The sequence below is a fragment of the Trichophyton rubrum genome (assembly GCF_000151425.1).
Source record: "Trichophyton rubrum CBS 118892 genomic scaffold supercont2.2, whole genome shotgun sequence".
Lineage (NCBI taxonomy): Eukaryota > Fungi > Ascomycota > Eurotiomycetes > Onygenales > Arthrodermataceae > Trichophyton > Trichophyton rubrum.
In genome coordinates, this window is record NW_003456427.1 from 139,585 (window position 1) to 158,566 (window position 18,982).

Genomic DNA, 18,982 nt, shown 5'->3' on the forward strand with positions numbered 1-18,982 from the left:
TCATACTCAATAAGATACAAACCAAAACCTACGGTTAGGTACATGGTTGGCCGCATAGAATGTATAAATTGATGTAAATCGTATATAGTCATGGGATGGATGCATTATATCGAAATAACCTCGAAACATAGTACTAGCATATTGACTGAACTGGGATAATATAACAGCAACAGCAAGTACGAGGATCATAAGACGCCAATTCAACAACCGGCCCAGACATGAATGAAAATGACAGAACGCCCACCCGTGTCTCTAAGCACTCCGAACCATTCTGTTATTCGCTTGTTCAAAATCGACATCCCTGATGCCATCTTTGGTCACAACCTTTACCAAAACCTAGCAAGGATGAAATCAGTATTTATTTGCAACTTTTGAGAGAGGTGTGAGCATACTCCTTTGAAGTCAATGGGTAATCGGCGCTTGAGCTCGTCTGAGCACATCTCAAGCAGTTTCAAGCCTTGCTCAAATGAAATATCTGGATGGTGATGTTTATCGAGGATAGATAGACAGTAGTACCTAGGCGAAGGGATTCAGTTAGTGACCCTATCCTAACCGTATATAAGATCTATAGCATGGCTTACTGAGCATAACCATGGGCGGCATATGGAACCTGTGCCAATGACGCTAGATAGTCGAGCCAGTACAGACTAGGCTTCTCTGTGATGGGGTCCACGCCACCGAGAAGTAGGTTGACTGTGTATGGACTTCTAGACCGTAGACTTCTGGCTAGCTCTCCACGGACGAAGTGAGCAACAGCAGAGGGGCCAAGCTCAGTTTGGTTGCGCATAGAGTATAACTGGGTGTTTGCTTGTATGAATTCGGCGAATTGAACTAAAGAAGTTAACAGCATTAGAGCTTTGCCCATATCTTATAAGTAAACCATCGGCCCGTACCTGTGTCACCAGCTTCACCTGAAAATGCCATGAGAGTGTGCTTGTTCAGCTCTCTCGTCTTGTCATCTGCGGCTTTCAAAATCGTAGCTCCCCTCATAGCGGCCTTCGATGCAGCAATAAGGGTGAAGTCTTTCCCCGAAATACCTAGCAGTACCTCCCTACACCCACGTTAGATCAGCGGATTCCCAGGACAGATCAAGCACAGCAAGCTTACATGATGACAGTTAAACGTCTGCAAATAAACCACAAGCACTCAAGGCTCTAATATATGCTATCCCGCCTCCCTCAGTTGAAATGCTGCTGCTTGTCCTTCCGCTGTTTTGTTGATGAAGCTGCCCTTTCGAAAGCCGCGTTGGAAGCTTGCGGCCTATCTGCTTAGTCAGCCATTAGGCTTAACATTTCTCCGAATTTCCGGCTGGATGGATCTCCAAAAACCTAAAAAACTAAAAAATACCTTCCATCGAAATTTTGGTAGCGTTTGCCTTGATAGAGAGAGGAACTAGTTTGCGATCTACGATGGCAGGACGATAAGTCTCGGAGGTACGTCTTGGGATCGAGTTTGGAATTATCCGGTATCTCTACAGCCATGTCCTCGTTTTTCACACTCCCTGCGTCTCAGCGGAAGCGCAAGAGAGAGGACCGAGTGGGAGCTCCGGTAGCTAAAAAGCGAGGTGTTACTGGCAAAGGCGCACCACAGAGCGGTGATAAGTCCCGGAGACAAGCGGAAAGAGACGAATCAATATCAGGGAGTGATTCTGAAGGAGATGAGAGGTCAGAGGTATCGGCTGGTTCTGAGGACGAATCGCTCTCTGGGTCAGAGGGGGACGAGACTGCGGCCGAGCGACGATTGAGATTGGCAGAGCAATATTTGCACAATGTCAGGGAAGAAGTAGATGAGGTTGGATTCGATGCCGCAGAGATAGATCGGGATTTGATTGCTGAAAGATTGAAAGAGGATGTGGTAAGTTGTGCATTTTCTCAGCCATGCAAGCCTTTGCTATGGCCACAATTCAGACTAATTGATCGCTTAGGACGAATCCAAAGGCCGAGCATATAGATTGGTTGCCTCGGCGCTCTCGCTCTCAGCTGCTTCTCATTCATATTTCCGTGTAGACACGAATACTACCACTGCCATTGCCCTACACTATCCATATGTCTACACTACATCAAAGGACATGACTCTGATAAAATGGGAACTGTCCACGCCTCCTCCAACATCCTCTACGCAGAACGGGAATACCCAACTAAGCCGACCATTGCGGAAAAAGCCTAAGAAGTTAAAATGGGCGAAAGGATTACGGCCATCTAGAGATGGCAGGGAAAGGCAAGGACACGTTAGCGAGATTCTGACTGTTGCGGTTTCACCATCTGGTCAATTCGTTGCTACTGGTGGTGCCGATAATCGGTTAATTATCTGGGATGCCAATACCCTCACTCCATTGAAAACATTCACACAACATCGCGACTCTGTCAGCAGTTTGGCATTTACCCAACGGATATCCTCGTCAAGTTCTGGTGAACAGCTGTTTTCTGCCTCGTATGACCGAACCATCAAAACCTGGTCCTTGAGCCCTGACGCCCACGCCTACGTAGAAACGCTTTTCGGCCACCAAGATCATGTTTCAGGGGTGGCTTCTATGATAACAGACCAATGTGTCAGCGTTGGTTCTAGAGACCGTACCGCAAGGCTTTGGAAAGTCATTGATGAAACACAGCTGGTATTTCGAGCCGGAGGCATGTCTAAACTCTCCCAATACTCCATAAATTCAACGGACTGCGTAGCCGCCTTGCCACCAGCCCATTTCGTCACTGGTTCAGACTCCGGCGCCATATCTCTATGGTCTATCTACAAGAAAAAACCCCTTCACACAATTTATGAAGCCCATGGCCTAGACCCCCTCCCCCCTCCTGAAAAACTCTCGTCCGAAATAGACGTTGACGTGCAGGCTGCAAAAACGGCGAATGTTCGCCAAAGCCCACGCTGGATAACAGCATTAGCCACAGTACCGGGCACAGACATCGTGCTAAGCGGTAGCTGGGACGGGTGGGTTCGTGCCTGGGGAGTCTCTGAAGATAAGCGTCGTCTTCACCCTCTAGGTTGTGTTGGCGGAAAGGATGCGCCAAAGGAACTGTCTCTATCCAACGGCACGTCTAATGCGCTTTCAGATGTTACGCCAATGGACACCAATGAAGACGACCAATCTCATACCGCACCTCCACTTCGGGGTATCGTGAATGGAATATGTGTTTACGAACGCCGAGGCACTGATTCTGCGAAACCTGGTCGTCCCCTTTCTACATCTACATCGAAGAAGAAAAAGGGGTCCACGGCAAAGTCGCATGAGACTAACGTGAAGGGCCTGTGTATAGTAGCCGCACTAGGCAAGGAACATCGTCTTGGACGTTGGAAGGTATTTGATGCCAATGATTCGAAGAATATTGGATGTGGTGAGGTAGGGGGAAGGAATGGCGCTGTCGTATTTGAAGTGCCTTTTGCCAGTTGAAAAGGTATCTAACATCACGGTATAAAATTAAATGATCGGTCAGGACTAGAGTTTAGTAGATGGTTGCATATACCAATACGATTGCGTTTATCCTTTAGACACATGCTCTCAGGCTGCGCAACCAAAACAAATAGAAAAGTGACGGAAAATGGCACTCAAGAGATTTCTCATTAATACCGGGTAATAGCAAAGAGACTACTTTACAATCCATACCCTCTAGAAAAACCAACAACCAAAGAAATCAACGAAAAATGTGGAAAGAATAAACCGAGGATTCCATGCTCAAACGCCATGCTAAGTTTTTTTTAAAGAGCATAGCAGAGCCTTGTATCAAAAGGCAATGATGAAATGCAAAAGAAATGCAAAAAAGGGAAATCGAAAAATCCATAAGGAGAATCCAAGAAAAGAAATTATTAGGCAAGAGTGGGTATAGACCAGAATTCTGTTGGTGGCCAAAAACATCAGACTCCAATGAGAGTTGTCGAGCCATTGCTATGTCGGTATTGGTATATAGGTGGGAGTACGGCCTTCGGTGAACAAAATGGATGAGCGCAAGTTATAAGATGATGATACTAGTGGCGACGACGACGCCTTGAAGTTCGGCGTGAAGGGGGTGAATCGTCGATAACGACAGCATTTTCGGGGTCAGTCCCCCTCATGCTAGCAAGAAGAATCATGGGCAATGTCATCCTGGCCGTTTGATCGGTAGATACATGTTGGTGAGATTGACGTGGACGAGAGTCTCTTCTGCGTACTGGCCGTCTGATTGGTTCCTCTTCTGACTCTGACTCGTATTGGGCATTGGATGATATCTCCTGAACAGATGGAGTTGACTCGGGTTCAATCGTCTGACTACCATGATCACTGGAAGCACGACGCGCTGTTGAATTTGACCTCCCTGAGGAATCCGACTCTGACCTTAGAGACTCGTCTTCTGACAAATTCGACTCAGCGTCACCAACATCTGTAACGTCGTCATCTTCATCCGTGTATACATCCTCCGAGTCGGCATCCATGTCAGTTACATCAATTATATGACCACCGTCATGAGGAAGGAAGCTATATTCGAACCCGGGATTATGATGATGCCCAATAAAATCAGACTCATCCTCGTCTTCCGTAAAGGCATCTCCCATTAGCCGGAGTTGTTCCATAGCCTCGAAGTCATCAAGATCCTGAAGATCCTGAAGATCCTGATCCGAGTCGCTCACTGTATAGCCGCAGTGCGTACATTCGCCATCTTCCAATTCCCAAAAACATCCTGGGCACCGCGAGACACCTTCGGCGTTGTCATAAAGTGGAATAGAAGTTTTGTTGAAGCATCCCTGGAACAGACCACCAGTCCTAGGGTCAGTATTCTTCTTGTCCCTTTCGACCTTCTCAGTCTCTGCTACTTGGTTGGCCAAATGCTCATGTGTAGTTTCATTCGCATCTGTCAATTCAGACCGACCAATAAACATATGGACGATGTTGCGGACCTAAATGTGAGCAATACATCAGAATTGGCCTTATATGCTGGGGCTATATCGTTGGAACATACAAGATACGCTGGAGCAGGTGTCGCTTTGACTGGTGCCCGGCAGTCTGGACATGTTTTTGAGTGGCCCTGGCTTTTAAACCATTGCACTAGGCACTGTGAAAGAATTAGTAGCCAGTCTCGCACAGAGGTCCATATATCCAATAAGACAAATTAAAGACGTACACTATAGCAAAATGTGTGTCCACAGGGCAAGGTATACGGCTCATAGAGTGGCTTAATACACACCCCGCAGTAAATATGGCTTCGTAGGTCGTCTATATGACGTTGGAGAGTCTCTAGCAGCTGTAGAACCGTCAGCATTAAACAGACATCGAATAGGTGGGGCTGCTCCGGTCAGCCACCAACTCACCCCTGAAGGGTCTGCATCCCTCTTCTCACTGATTGCCGGGAGAGACGGAGTAACAGACGCAGTGGGATGGTTACTGCTAAAGTCCACATCATCTGAACGTCGTCTCTTTGCATTGTTTGCAGGCATGGCCCCTGATTTCCAGCTGAGCTTCGAAAGCTGGGCGGGTCGACGGAACAAAGTCTGCCTGGCGGTTGGCTTCGCCCGCAACAAAAGCAGTCTGTGGCAGGCCCTGTGATAAGCAGCAGGTAACCCGTAGCAGAGGCAGCGAAAAGCTCGTCAACAGGAGGACAAAGTCAGGCAGACGAAGGTGAGCCTCGTGGTAGGGACAATCGCGTGAGGCGGAAAGTCGGACAGGCGCGTTTTTGGTTTTATGGAAGTTCAAGCTATCGAGTTAAAAGCGGCGGTTGGAAGTGAGAGACCTCGCCTTCCCAAGAGGGTTTAGCCTGTGAAGCTAGTCACGTGAAGATGTGCGGGCATAAAGTGACGGCAGCGCGAGCAAGCGGAAGCGAGTTCAACGTCAGAGCAGACGACGACGAGGTGACCGAACGACGGTGACAGATAGAGAGTCAGGGGGAGAGAGAGAGTGTGTGTGTGTATGTGTGTGTGAGAGTGAGAGAGGATTCCCTCACCGTGGTCTCACCAGTTGTGTCTCCCGGCCGTGGGACCGCTGTGAGATAAAGCGTTAGTGGATGGGCAGGTTTTAAACGGCGTGCCTACTCAGTCAGTCCGACGGACAAAAGGCATACTGACGCTTGACAGGAGGATATATCGGCCAAAAGCTACCACTGGACCGGATGGTTCTTGTCTCTTGTCAGTTTCGCGGTCCGCCTAGCCATGTTTTACAGTCGATGAAGACCGCGTTCTCCCCAGGAATACCCCGCGGGAGGACAATACAGATATACCCAACAGATGGTCAGACTAATACTAATACGATTTACCAGTCATTGAATTCATTCTCAGTGCTCTTTTCTACTTCCTACCTCAGCCGATTACCTCAAACGCTTGTGAGAATATAGACCCGTCATCCGCTTCGCCTGGCCATCAATATTCCCTCGCAGAAATTACAATAAGAGCCCAGAAGCAGCAATATTCCGGAATCCCAAAGCAGCAACTCCCTGGCATTAAAGAATGAGATGACTATCACTCATTATCGTCCACGCATCCTCAACAAAATACAGACTACTAAACATCATCATTACCCACGCGTCAGACCCCAAAATTGACCACGGGAAACAGGAGAACCGATGAAAGAAACCCAAAGCAACTTAGTGAGAGGAGTATATCAAGTTAACCGTTTCCCGAACAACAGAATAGAACGTTCAAAGTCCTATGCACCAAACAAGCCCTAAAGTAACCATCGGTTTGGCCTCTATGCAGCCGTAGCAAGAGCCCGTTTTCTTGAGCGCTCCTTCAGATCTGCTGATCGCAGGTGGCTGTCATCGGTGACACCCTTTTGCACCTTATCGTTTTCAACAATCTCGTTGTTCATATGAGTTAGGAACTCAATCTGGACTGCGAGGAACGCTTTCAGCTTCTGTGTATTGAAGGGCCTGCCGGCATATCTTGCATCACGAGCTTCCTTTAGCTGGCTTCGAATTCTCTCCTCCAACATCTCCAACCGATACTCACTGAACTGAAAGTACAGTTCAGACAGGTCGGAGATAGGTCGGACGGTTGTCAACACAGTGTCGTCTTTAAGTTTTGGGCAGCGAGGCCGGAATGAAGTGACCATTGTGATCCTCTCAGTCGTGCCGAGTGCTCGTAGAGCTCGATGCTCAATGTACCTCCCTTGAAGTACCACGGCACATCCCTAAAACATGGACTTGTTAGCACCGTGCTTGCCCATATATATCAGGCGTTCTGGCATACCATTTGTGGGCCCCTCACTTTCACAACGCTACCATCACCTCTGCGAAGTGCTGTCTCTCCACCTATCATGTCGGTGCAGTCACTCAACATAGTCACGCAAACGAAAGGATAACTGTCTGTATGCCAGTCAACAATGGGGGCAACATCATCATCATATGTGCCTGCCGCCCCATTCACAGCCTCCGCCAGAGCATTATTCTTCTCTTCCTCTGTATGGACGGAAATATTGACGTGGCCAATCTCCCAGTCCATGGCAGTAACCAGGTCTATCCCCGCAATTTTTGACACAATAGCTAGCGTCTCAGGGCTTTTCCATGCATCATACACGAATGGCGCATATCTGTGGAGCATTAGCAGTAGTCTGGGGTTATAAAGAGTATGGGTGTTGATAGCTTACTTTGGGGCAAATCCTCGAAGCTGACACATCGCCAGATCACTTGAAAACTGATACTCACTCCATACCTCTTTGCTCAACACTTCTGACCTCATACAGTGAATAGCCTCAGCTGAGAATAGCGGGAATGGTTCAGATACCCCAATTGGAGATATCCCAGCATTATCATCATAACCTAATTCCTTCATAGAGTGAACCTTTGAAGGAGGGTTAAATTGAAGATGCGTTCTTGGATCAAACTGAACTTTTCCACGCTGTTCTGTTGCATCACTATTGCTGATGAGCGGAGTCACCTTGCCACCACGTTTTCCTGGGAATTGAGGGGGAGACCAAAGGGAGGTATCGGGGAGGCCGGGGGGAATAATGGTATCTGGAACTGCCATTATAACTACTATTGTGAGTATGTCCCCTCATTCCAGGCCTGGGAGAACATCTGCATCTCTCGTTTGTTTTTTTGTTTTTTTCTAAGTTGTACAGCAGTGGCTCAATCCGACAGCGGGGATAACACATGGGATGAACATTCTCATTGGGAAAGGATTATATGCCATCTCGAAAAGACGGTCTTTACACATTTATCGCCACTACTGTGGCCTCTTGGATGAAACCACTCACCCTATATAATAACGGTGGTATTCACAGCAAGAATTGGACGGCAACAAGGGAACGGATCCAGGGAGAAAGACACGACACAAAGTGAAACGCTCAATAGCAGCCTAGGTTGTGGGAGATGGAAGCATGAAATGAACAATAGTTCTGCAAACGGTGGAATGAATCAACTGATTTCTTGCCCTTGAAGCAGAAAGCAATCTAGATATTTCGTGGGACAGAAGGCGATATTTATACCCCAAAATTGAAGAGTTGATACCACGATTACTTATTCAGCTGCCGGCCAGCCGGTAGCTCCTACTCTCTGGTTCTAGACAATCCGGTTGATCAGTACCCTAGTCCTAAGGTATTTCCCTGCTCTGTTGACGTGTTCTCGACAAGAGCGGCTTATGCATCTCTCCCACGGAGCAACCGGGACTGGCTGGTCTACCACCATAATGAAAGACAGAGGGTGGAGCGCATGAGCACAACCTTGGCCTAGCACACGCATACCAATCCCTCTATTCTCTCATGGCGCATTCGCTGTTTCTATGTGGAGAATAGTATATGAATTTTGATACCCGATTGTCTTTCCCCACATGATACCAAAATGGCGCCCAGATTTGAGGCCATTTCCTTCATTACAGCTGCAAATTTGATAATACATTGATGTGTACAATAATTTCTACTCTCATCCGCCGACTACTAGACCCGTTTTGTTGCGGGGATCGTGGGTCCGACATTTCTACATTCCTAGAATCTAAGGGTGCCGTCATACTGTCAAATAGTCTGGACTGCGATCACCAGACATGGGCAGGGTTCCTTCACAAGCAAAATACGGGCTGAAGCAGTGCTCAGGCTTGAAACCAGAACCCTCTAGCTGACCTCGTGATTAAAGGTACTTTCCTTTTGCGAGCGCTCTTGAAACGCATGGAATCACTCCTTATCACACCTTTTGGGTCCAAGCCTACATTACTGCATTGGTAATAGTGAAGCCGATGGTTCACTGGTTCTGCAGGTCAACTAGCCTACACGTTTTCCTCGCCCAGTATGGAGCGACAAAGAATGCGACGTGTCAGAAGGGAGCTCGGAGCCACATAGAATGGCGGCTATTAGCGTGGTATCCGTTGAAGTTTCCAACTATAGCTACCACAATTTTATTTTTTGGTGTGGAGCATATGGTTATTGGAACAATAGCCACCAGCTAGCTATTGGCCGTATCCATCCTGCAGAAAGGGGAGCTGTTGAGACACAACGCCTAGCTGCTCTCGCCGTTACGGTGTTTCTTCATCCGAGTGGAGTTGGCTTGATTGTTGTCCTGCAGATGCAGAGGTATGGACTTTTTGACTTGATTAGGAAAATCAGTCGGTCGTTTCCGTTGTCGGGGATGTACGGAGTACATTCTTGGGAATATGGCTGCTTTATTTAACCACACGGGCTGAACTTTCTATCAGTCTAGCCATTCCGCGACAAAACGAGATCGCTAGCTTCATGCTTCTTTTCTTTTCTTCTTTTCTCCGCTTCTCGCCAAAGAGGCCGATATTCGGGTCCATAGATTCATGGGAATCCTTGTTGAGACACCAACATGGTCGGATTTCGTGCCGTTGGTGTCTAACTGGTGTATGTACCGGGCGGGTATAATAATACTTCGCTAGAGCACGCCGTTGTTGTCACCAACGTGTCATATGACCCAGGGTCATGCCAGCTAAGAAACACTCGACCTAGTTATTTCATAGACCAGATACCCACAGTTTACCCAGCCAAGAAAATATACATAGCCTGCCAGCGCCATGACATTGCTATCATACAAGAAGCCAGCTGTTTTGATCAGGACCCCTCCTTGCGCGCAAGTATCATTACAACTCGTTGCTACCCAGCGTACGCCCATTTGCCCGAGCTATTTTTTTATCATTGAATAGTTGTCGGATCAAGGGCTTTCTGGAATGTCCTACATCTATATATTTGCCGCACCACCTTAACAGGTTCTTGGGAGAACAAAATCCATGCCTTTCAGCACTTTTCGAATATTAATAGGCGGCCGACAAGGGTTTTTATTAGACTCGGCGACCACTTGGGATGCGATTATCCAACCAAGTGATTTGGCTGTGTGACACACCGCAGCCTTAGATGTTAAACAAAGGGGACCAATGCATCCATCTAGAACCCCTTTCAAGTAATCTGACTAACTTTGCACTTTGCTTTTGCACTCTTAGGCGCTAACTAATAGTTCGAGTTGGATGGCAGTCTGCCAGTCGTACTCGAGTGTCAAGAACCAAATGTCGCAGAACGCTAGCAATTTCGCTCTGGCCCATGCAGCCATCACACCGCACTGTCATGGTTGATGTTCTATGGCAGTCCGTGACAGCCCCTCTTACCCTCGTTTTTGCTGACGAGTGATATCTGTTGACTCCGTATTTCTGCATATACATTTACTTAACATGATTTAAGCTTTACACTCGGCATTTAGCGGCTAGAACTTAAATGGTGTCGAGATTTAGAAAAAAAAGGTACAGGAAGGACCGACAAAATGGTTCGAAAGAGAAAAATGTACTATTTCGGCGGCAGGTGAAGCCGGCCTTATCTCCTGATTGGGTAATTTTTTTTGGGCTGGACACCGAACAGCCTGGGACCCCAGCGACCATGCAATTTTTGCTAGCTAGATATTGGAATTAATATGTCCTTAGTAGCAGATACTTACAGTAATCAATGTATCCGATTCAATGAGTCGAAATGGTTATCCAAGCCTGTCGCGAAGGTGCTTATCCCGGATTTCAGTGACTTGAATGCCAAGACCTTTTTTTCTCATCTCGACTTCATTTTTTATCTTCGTCCATTTGAAGCAGCATCATCCATCACCAGCCACCCCAGTGAGATACACATAGGGTCATATAGGAGAATATCTTGCTATTGAAATCAGCCATTTCACACATCATGAGCTCCACAGACAAACAGGCTGATTCGCAGAAAATGTTTGACAAAAGCGAGCCCAGGTTCAGAAAGTATGTACTTTCAGTATATCCCTTTCTTGCTGACTGCTTGAGTGAGATACCCTGTATAAAGGCCGAATCACCTGCTTAATGCTGTAGCAGTATCTGGACTCCGATATGCGTAGCAAGGGTTGCAGTGAAGTCTCTGTCTGCTTGGGATGAACCAGTGAGCTGATTTAACCTTGGGGCATAGTAAATCGGCCAGTGAATACATGGACCCGTGTCAGGACTTTGCAGACCGAAGTATCAAATGTATGCGGCGAAACAATGGAGACAGAGATATGTGCACAGATTATTTCCAGTAAGTCATGCTTAGCACATTCAGTTATATCCCGGATATTCTAGCTAATCTAGTAATTTGCAGAGCATATCGTGACTGCAAGAAAGCCTGGGTGAGCCCTATAACCTCCCATATTGTCTGCTTTATGGCTGGTATTTCACCTAATCTCGGCCTGTTGCTTTCCGTTCCAGTACATCTATGACTTAGCCCAGCCAGGAATGACAGATTTACTGGTAAACTACGCTTGTTCATTCTACTAATTTCGAACAGTTAAACCAGAAGAAAACAAAAGGAACCACTAGCTAGGGAGCTGGACTTACCAAAGCAGCCTCTCTTTGTTAGCAGAAACTCTTTTGTTTTGATATACAACCATTAAACGGCCCAAGTATACTCTATCCGGGGATGAAACGTGGCTATCCTTTGTACGATATCAGAAGTGTTTACTTGTACTTGAGGAATTGTGTTCGAGCATGGGGCATGCAAAGTTATTTATGAAGGCGCAGCTGGACTTTAAACCGCATATTACGGTGCTTGTCTATAGATTTTCAAAGCCAGTCTGAAGTTTAACTAATTGGCCAGGAGTCGGTAGAGACACTATTAATCGAATTATCGTCATCGATGGTGTCGTCAGAATTTCACCGGCGGATGGAGCCCTTTGAGCACTCAAGGACCCAAAATAAACATTTCAACGGTGCTATAAGTACCTTTGGCGTTTATCCTGGCTACTTTGTAGTTAGAGCCTTGACGGGCATCTATAAATATGCACTCCATAGTAACTAGGTGGTCCATTAGTTAGTTAGCTCCACCGAGTCCACCCAAATTTAAACAATGCTTAGGCGCGAGCCATGCGAAATTATTTTGCTACCCAGTGTCTCCAACGTTCTTCACCATGGCCTCCAACGCGGTAATCGAGCGAAGGAACAAGCAGATACAGGATGCTATAAACGGACAGAACCTGAAACAGGCATTGCAGCTGTGTGAAAAGCGGCTGAAAAAAGGCGAGGACTCGTCCTTTTTGAAGGTAGGTAAAGCCTCACCACTCCCCGCCATAGCCCTGCCTATCTCGCCAACAAGTGCTCTCTTATAAAAATTCGAACCGATTGCTAACTGTCGATCATTTCATAGGCCTGGAAAGCAAATATTCTCTTCAGTCATGCCGACGAGGCGCATCGCCAGCGTGGGGTTGCGGAAACTCTGCAGCTGTGTAGCGCCTCCCCACCTGTCTCGGACCTCGAGGCCCTGAATATACTACATAACACATTGAACGAGATAGGAGGTCATGAGGAAACGGCCAGAGCCTTGTGGCAGAATGCTGCTAAAGCCAAACCTCAGGACCTGGAGATCCAATTGAGGTGGTTCAGGGTTGCGTCAGATGCCGGAGATTGGAAAACAGCTCAAAAGGTGCGCCAACTCAAGCGGAGACCCTATATATAAGCCCTTGCATTTTCGTAATAGAAGATAATACTCAAAGGCTGACTCAATTCCCATCAAGGCGGCCATGAGCCTACAAAACAATTTCCCCAAAGCTAGAAATTACTACTTTTGGGCCATTTTCATGTGTTACTTGATTGAACGCGATACAGCAAGTTCAGACAATGACCGAAAGTTATTTGGCACTCTTGCATATCGAATGATATCCAAAGCCGCAGGGAGCGTACCGACGGACCCGGTATGTGATTCCTCGGCCCTTAAACTGTGAATTGACCTCCATGGCTCACAAAGCATGGTTTGTTCACTACAGAAAGAGTTGTTGAGCATTCCGCGAGCAATTCAGACTGCGGAGGAGCTTTACCTGTTAATTAAGATATATGAAAGCCAATCTCATCACAAGGAACTTATTGAGATACTTAACAGCGAACATCTGGGAGTCGGTTCTCGCATTGCCCAGAATGAATGGCTGTTTTTCACTTGCAAGCTATCAGTTATTGAAAAGAGCGGCTTATGGGATCAAGCCTTAAAGTTTACGAAAGAATTGCTGACGCTTGACGACAGCGTGACGGTAGAGTCGAAGCCAGATGCCAAATACGAGGAGAGGGATGATTGGAAAGTATGGAATCTTCTCCTACTTGCCACGAGGAAGGCAGAGAAGCAAGAGTGAGTGGGACTCTACCCCTTTTATTCATTGATATCTGTTAATGAATTGTAGTGCCTTCCAAGACACGGCAGAAGTCGTCTCAAATTACCTAGAGAAACGCCCGGCTTCAAGGAATGCCCAGCTAGCCAATCTCGAATTGAAACTTCAGGGAATTGAAGTAAATAAATCTGACCCCGAGGAAGTGCTCCGTGGTTGTATTGAATATTTTAGGCGTAACCAACGGAAGATATACTGTTTCAATGACCTACAAAGATATCTCCCTGGTTTAGATACACGCCTCTATTCAAAGTTTGAAGACGAAGTGTTTAAAATTGTAGAGGATACTAAAAAGGTAAAGATACCCGAATTTTTCCACTTTAGATAAATAATTTTCGCTAAATTTCCTGTGAAGTCTAGTGCAATTCCTCAAATCAATGCGTACAAGCTGGAGTATTCTTTCCAGTTACAATTCGAGAATTCTAAAGATGCCATTATCAAGACTGAAAGTTTTGTTTGCCGCTGCTTACGTGACTTCAAAAACGCTGGGAGAGCCGACGCTGGTGATACACCTTCAACTATCGAAGCAGAGCCGACAGATGATCTCTGCCTGCTAGCTGCAATGGCTTTGATACGCCTGCATGATGCTATAGCTGGGTCTACCACCAACTCTGTACTAGTCCAAGCGGCCGGGATACTTGAACATCTCCTGCTCAAATCACCACACAACTATGAAGCTCTTTTATTGCTTGTGCGAATATACCTGCTTCTTGGTGCTGGATCACTTGCTTTAAAGAAATTTTCCAAGCTATCGGTCAAGCAAATACAGTACGAGACAGTCGCCCATAACTTGTTTACTCGACTTGCAACCATTCATCCCCAAAGCGCGCCCCCATCATTAGACCTCGACAGAAAGGATTATGATCCACAGGCAGGGCTCAGGCAGGCATTATTATTTTACCGAAATGCAGAGAGTGCAACAACGTATTCTCTATCTACGGGCTTAGACAATGGCAGCTACATCAATGTGGAAGGGAGCATTGAGCTCCGGAATGACTTGAAGAATAGCTTATGTAGGAAGCTGTGGGCTTTGGAAGCAAGACGCCTCCATCGAATTGTCGGTGGTCCATCTATAAGCCAGTATGACAAGATTGGTAAGCCATTCGCTATTCCGAATAACACTATACATAACTAACTCTCTGGGTGGTAGTTCTCAATAAAAGCCCTCTTTCTGACAAGCGTAGCTTTGAGGGATTCATGAACTGTGAGCCTCGTGGAAAGCCAGCCTTCGAAGAGTACGTGAGAGTAGGGCCATTCCAAAAGGTAAGTTCAATATATACATGCTGTAATAATTTTTTCTCTTTACTAACTTTAAATATAGACTCAAGCAATCAACGCATTAGCTGTCTCAGATGCTCTATTTACCTTCTTGACTATGGTTTCGCCGAAAGCTTCGAAGCTAAAGCTTTCCCCATACCTTGATTTTGACATTAATTCAGCAGGAAACGAACTCACATCAGCTGAAAAGATGAACATACAGGTTCACCATCGTCTACTAAAATGCCTGGCTGTGTTCACAGGGGAAACAACATCTGATGCTGCCACTGTCGATAACACCCTATCAATAGTGGATGCCTACCTGGAAGAGAGGCTGAAAGTCCTGGTAAATCCGGACTCTAAGACCAATGGGACAATAGATTTGACTCCTAACTCCAACCCCGCATCCCCTGCTCCCTCCTGGATTTTCCTACACGAAGCCATTCTGCTACTTGAGACATTAAAGGCCATATTGCTATTTGTCTCATTCATAAGCAAGAATAAATCCTCCACTTCAGGGGATGGCAAAGCCAAGATCAATGCTCTCAAGAATCGCGTGGAGGCAGTTGTAGATGAGGTCAGAGTCCAATGTCAAGGATTGAAGACACGGATTTCCAGCTCCGGAATGCTTGGCCATCTCGTTGATATCGTACACATGAGACCAGGCGGTCTGACAGGTACTGCAGATCTCGAGGGTGCTCGGACGCTTGATGCTGAGATTGAAGGCCTCATGGATTCTGCCTTTCTAGAGTTATTCTGTGGCTCATTGATGGAGAGCTGGGAAGATGCTCTTGACGGCGTTATTTCGATTTGTTCAACAGTCGGATGATACGAATCTCCATTTTTAAACCCAGTTGCAGGCTGGCGATTTTAGTCACTTCATGTATGGGATCATTTCATTCTTGGTCCTTATCTATATGATGTATCGGACATTATATTGATGGACCAGTTCTTCACCATTCAAAGACTAAAATAAAAACGTGTCTTGCTTCACCAAGTCCACAACACCATTTACTTGGTAGAACAAAATAAGTCTTACTGTAGCATGAATGCCACGACTAGCATCTTCTCTCTAATCTTGTCGTCCCTTAAGCTTTCGTTTGGTAACCTTGTCTTTCTCAATGATGTACACGTATGCACCCCAGCCTGAAAGGGCGTCACGGTCAACCGCGTTCAATAGTGCTTGTGAAATTGTCTCGAAAAGGTCTTCGGGCTCCTTTCCGAAACAGTTAGTAACTAAAAGGTTCAGGATTTCATGATAATAAGGAAGTTGTCATAACATACAAGATCAGGCTCCCATAGCGATTCACAGGTACCGTACAGCTGATCAGATGCTGTGCCACTAACGATGAAATTCTTTGCAAAATCGATGCATCCGATACTGTCAAATCCACATATAAAAGGTTTTCCGGTTGTGTGATTTATTCCGGCCAGTACTGGGCTGACAAAGAACGGGCCGAATCGTTTCTCATACAGACTGGAGCTGACCAGATTGGCGAGTGTCTGAGGGGAGATGTTCCGCTCCTCGCGAAGACGGTAAAGGTTGACTTTGTAGCGGAGCAGCTGGGATACTGTATTGACGTCTGTGGCAAGGCCTGTGAGGCCTAGGTATGTAGATGGTGCGTAGTTGAAGATCTTGGGAAACTCGTTGGAGACTGTGAGAGCTTGGAGACCAAGTCGAAGATCACAGGCTATCGCGACGCAGTCTTTGCCAACCATAGCCACGCAGGCACCGCCATCTGGTAGTACATAGCTATTAGTATGTAGGCAAAAGGTCATTTATCTGCATCATAAAGTAGGGATCCTCTCATACTGATATCGAAGGGTGAACTCTGGGGAAACTGTTAGTTTTTACATCACGGTGTTTCTGCAATGTAGACTCACCATAATGGACACGATGGAGCAGTTCATTAAACGTCAAAAAACGAGCAGGCAAAAAGTACCCGAGAGCGCTTCCGCAACAACTGGCGTGCAATGGTAGTGGTTGTGGTCGTGTATGTCGTCTTGTTCGCTGCTGAGCTTCGCGTTGGCTCCAAACAAAGTCGAAGGGGAGAGCGGAGGAGCTTGGACCACCGGGATGACGATTCGCCGCTGCCTGCGCTTGTAGGTGGCTCTAGGCTGGAGCCCAAGAGACAGAAGACAGACACACAACGGGAAAAGAAGAAGAGTTTTCGCCTCTCAGTAGCCTTGATGGCCTTCATCTACGTATGCAAACTAGTTATTTAAAGGACTAGTGAGTTGTGATTTCAGTAACTGCTTGGTCGTTCGAAGCTAAGTTATGGATATCTAGATACGCCGCCCTTACAATAACGACAGAATATCCGGTACCATGGCTGCTCATGTCATCGTTCTCAATTCGAGCGCTCGAAGGGCACTTATTAAAGTAACACCTACAAAACATCTGAGTGATGTCTTAGGGGAAGCTTGCTCGAAGTTCAATATCAACCCCGCGCAGTATGGCCTAAAGTGAGTGAGATATGCTTTATATTTTCAAAGACCACCGAGCTTCTCGCGTGTGGATCTTGGCTGATAGGATGGTTCTGAGATATAGACATCAGAAAAAGACAGTTGACCTTTCCTTGTCCTTCCGACTCTCTGGCTTGAGCTCTGGGGCTAGGCTCGAACTCGTGCAGCTGTCTAAATCACCAACAGTTGTATCTATTGCCCTCCAGCTGCCAGACTCAGAATCACAGGGTGTTCCTAATAATCGACTGATGGATAAATTCCCTAGCAATACTACTCTATGGCTGGTACTACGGAAATTTGAAGCTGGAGTGGCAGGAAGTAGCAGAAAATTCAACCTGACGGCAAGAGGTGCTCCACAGGTCCAAGAGGGTGATTCAGGCTCTGGGAGGCTATTTTATGAAGCCCCAGTGCTTAACATCATGGGAAAAGAGTTATCTTCCTTCACTGACCTGCAAAAGACCCTCAGCCAACTAGGGTTGAACAGTGGTAGCGCCTTGGTAAGGCTAAGTTTTAGCAGAACCGACCGACCTCTAGAGGACGCCATGGTGGAAATTGATACATACTTCAAATCTGTGGATGGAGACCAAAATACAACTAGATCTAGCGAAGGTCCGTCTTCTGCGATTGATACCCCATCAACAGATGCACCGGTACCCATAGACGATATCCCCGATGTGGATGATAAAGACGCTATGCAATGCGACGTGGATGATAATACAGTGATACCAAGCGAACAAAATGTAACTCAAGGAGGCAGAGAACAAGAACAGCAGAGCCAGGATATTCAGAACCAGCCTACAACTCCTGGGAAAGTAACTATATCTTCTAGGTCTGTGACCGTCTTTGCACCTCCCTCTAATACGACTCCTCATTCAGTCCAGACCCCCTATAACGAGAGAGACTACCTTCCTACTATTGAACACGCTCAATGGCATCAGAAGCGATTGAATGCGGCAAGCCGCCCCAACCGTCTAGCGGGTGATGCTGAGCTTGCGGCTCAGGAGAGCGCGGCACAGGAGAGATTGGCAAAGATAAACGAGATCGAGGTAAAAATCCGCTTTCCCGATCAAAGCCAAGCAATTTCCAAATTCACAAAGGAGGATACAACACAGTCGCTCTATGCGTTTGCAAGAAGCTGTCTAGACGCCCCTCTGGCAGACCAACAGTTTTCGCTCTTCTACTTCCCCGCTCTTACGGCTGGAGCTTCTCGTGTGCAGGCGCAGGTTCCAGCAAGCGAAGATATCACCCTTATCAATGGGCTTAAAATGAGTGGGAGAGTGCTGGTTAACTTCGTCTGGGATCAAAATGCAGCTCTTTCCGCCCGTAGTGCTGGCGGGTCTGTACTTCGCCTTGAATTACGGCAAGCAGCTGGGAAACTACAGGTCAAAGATGTTGCAACTGAAGGTGACGATGAGAAAGTGGATGACAAATCCCAAGTTCATAAGGCACAGCCGAGCTCTTCTGAAGGATCCAAGAAGAAAGGAGGTATGCCAAAATGGTTAAAGTTACCAGGCAAGAAATAGCCAAGTTGAAATGATATGATATATGATGTGACATATGACTACTAATGGAGTTTCCTCACATATCTCTCGGGAGTTTGGGGCATGTATATTGATAGTCGAGAGCAAGCGCTTTACACATACGGGGAATATAGAATGTTCGCAAATTAAAGCGGTCATGGGGCATATGTCATGACCACGCAAGAGTTTTGGTAGAATGCTTTCATT

The 18,982-nt window shown here is 46.7% G+C and overlaps 9 protein-coding genes across 11 annotated transcripts; 5 read left to right on the forward strand and 4 right to left on the reverse strand.

Annotated features, from left to right (window-relative positions):
• Positions 1-252: 252 nt before the first annotated feature.
• On the reverse strand, positions 253-990 carry TERG_01596 (uncharacterized protein; the record flags this gene model as incomplete). Its single annotated transcript, XM_003236822.1, has 4 exons — positions 253-336; positions 393-516; positions 582-831; positions 894-990. The coding sequence occupies 4 exons, from the start codon at positions 988-990 to the stop codon at positions 253-255; spliced, it is 555 nt and encodes a 184-aa protein (XP_003236870.1).
• A 489-nt stretch (positions 991-1,479) lies between these two features.
• TERG_01597 (rRNA processing protein RRP9) lies at positions 1,480-3,397 on the forward strand (the record flags this gene model as incomplete). The annotated part of the gene is made up of 2 exons (XM_003236823.1): positions 1,480-1,854; positions 1,925-3,397. The coding sequence occupies 2 exons, from the start codon at positions 1,480-1,482 to the stop codon at positions 3,395-3,397; spliced, it is 1,848 nt and encodes a 615-aa protein (XP_003236871.1).
• A 572-nt stretch (positions 3,398-3,969) lies between these two features.
• TERG_01598 (uncharacterized protein) lies at positions 3,970-4,857 on the reverse strand (the record flags this gene model as incomplete). The annotated part of the gene is made up of 1 exon (XM_003236824.2): positions 3,970-4,857. The coding sequence occupies one exon, from the start codon at positions 4,855-4,857 to the stop codon at positions 3,970-3,972; it is 888 nt and encodes a 295-aa protein (XP_003236872.2).
• A 1,642-nt stretch (positions 4,858-6,499) lies between these two features.
• TERG_01599 (uncharacterized protein) lies at positions 6,500-10,728 on the reverse strand. Of its 2 annotated transcripts, XM_047749316.1 has the most exons (4): positions 8,162-8,340; positions 7,553-7,937; positions 7,156-7,495; positions 6,500-7,096 (listed from the first exon to the last, which is right to left on the reverse strand). In XM_047749316.1, the coding sequence occupies exons 2-4, from the start codon at positions 7,930-7,932 to the stop codon at positions 6,656-6,658; spliced, it is 1,161 nt and encodes a 386-aa protein (XP_047605462.1). In that variant the 5' UTR covers positions 7,933-7,937; positions 8,162-8,340; the 3' UTR covers positions 6,500-6,655. The 2 variants fall into 2 exon arrangements, with proteins under 2 accessions (XP_047605462.1, XP_003236873.1); XM_003236825.2 differs by having other exon boundaries at positions 7,553-10,728.
• A 138-nt stretch (positions 10,729-10,866) lies between these two features.
• TERG_01600 (cytochrome c oxidase-assembly factor COX23, mitochondrial) lies at positions 10,867-12,441 on the forward strand. Of its 2 annotated transcripts, none has more exons than XM_047747784.1 (4): positions 10,867-11,133; positions 11,315-11,422; positions 11,486-11,591; positions 11,672-12,441. In XM_047747784.1, exons 1-4 carry the CDS (start codon positions 11,066-11,068, stop codon positions 11,705-11,707), a joined length of 318 nt encoding a protein of 105 aa, XP_047603749.1. In that variant the 5' UTR covers positions 10,867-11,065; the 3' UTR covers positions 11,708-12,441. The 2 variants fall into 2 exon arrangements, with proteins under 2 accessions (XP_047603749.1, XP_003236874.1); XM_003236826.2 differs by having other exon boundaries at positions 11,486-11,513.
• Positions 12,442-13,124: 683 nt separating this feature from the next.
• TERG_11738 (uncharacterized protein) lies at positions 13,125-13,499 on the forward strand (the record flags this gene model as incomplete). Its single annotated transcript, XM_047750803.1, has 1 exon — positions 13,125-13,499. One exon carries the CDS (start codon positions 13,125-13,127, stop codon positions 13,497-13,499), a length of 375 nt encoding a protein of 124 aa, XP_047605463.1.
• A 37-nt stretch (positions 13,500-13,536) lies between these two features.
• TERG_11739 (uncharacterized protein) lies at positions 13,537-15,618 on the forward strand (the record flags this gene model as incomplete). The annotated part of the gene is made up of 4 exons (XM_003236827.2): positions 13,537-13,827; positions 13,888-14,626; positions 14,683-14,795; positions 14,854-15,618. 4 exons carry the CDS (start codon positions 13,537-13,539, stop codon positions 15,616-15,618), a joined length of 1,908 nt encoding a protein of 635 aa, XP_003236875.2.
• Positions 15,619-15,861: 243 nt separating this feature from the next.
• Positions 15,862-16,568, reverse strand: TERG_01602 (proteasome component PUP3; the record flags this gene model as incomplete). The annotated part of the gene is made up of 2 exons (XM_003236828.2): positions 15,862-16,005; positions 16,074-16,568. 2 exons carry the CDS (start codon positions 16,566-16,568, stop codon positions 15,862-15,864), a joined length of 639 nt encoding a protein of 212 aa, XP_003236876.2.
• A 550-nt stretch (positions 16,569-17,118) lies between these two features.
• Positions 17,119-18,778, forward strand: TERG_01603 (uncharacterized protein; the record flags this gene model as incomplete). The annotated part of the gene is made up of 2 exons (XM_003236829.1): positions 17,119-17,255; positions 17,341-18,778. 2 exons carry the CDS (start codon positions 17,119-17,121, stop codon positions 18,776-18,778), a joined length of 1,575 nt encoding a protein of 524 aa, XP_003236877.1.
• Between the last annotated feature and the right edge of the window lie 204 nt (positions 18,779-18,982).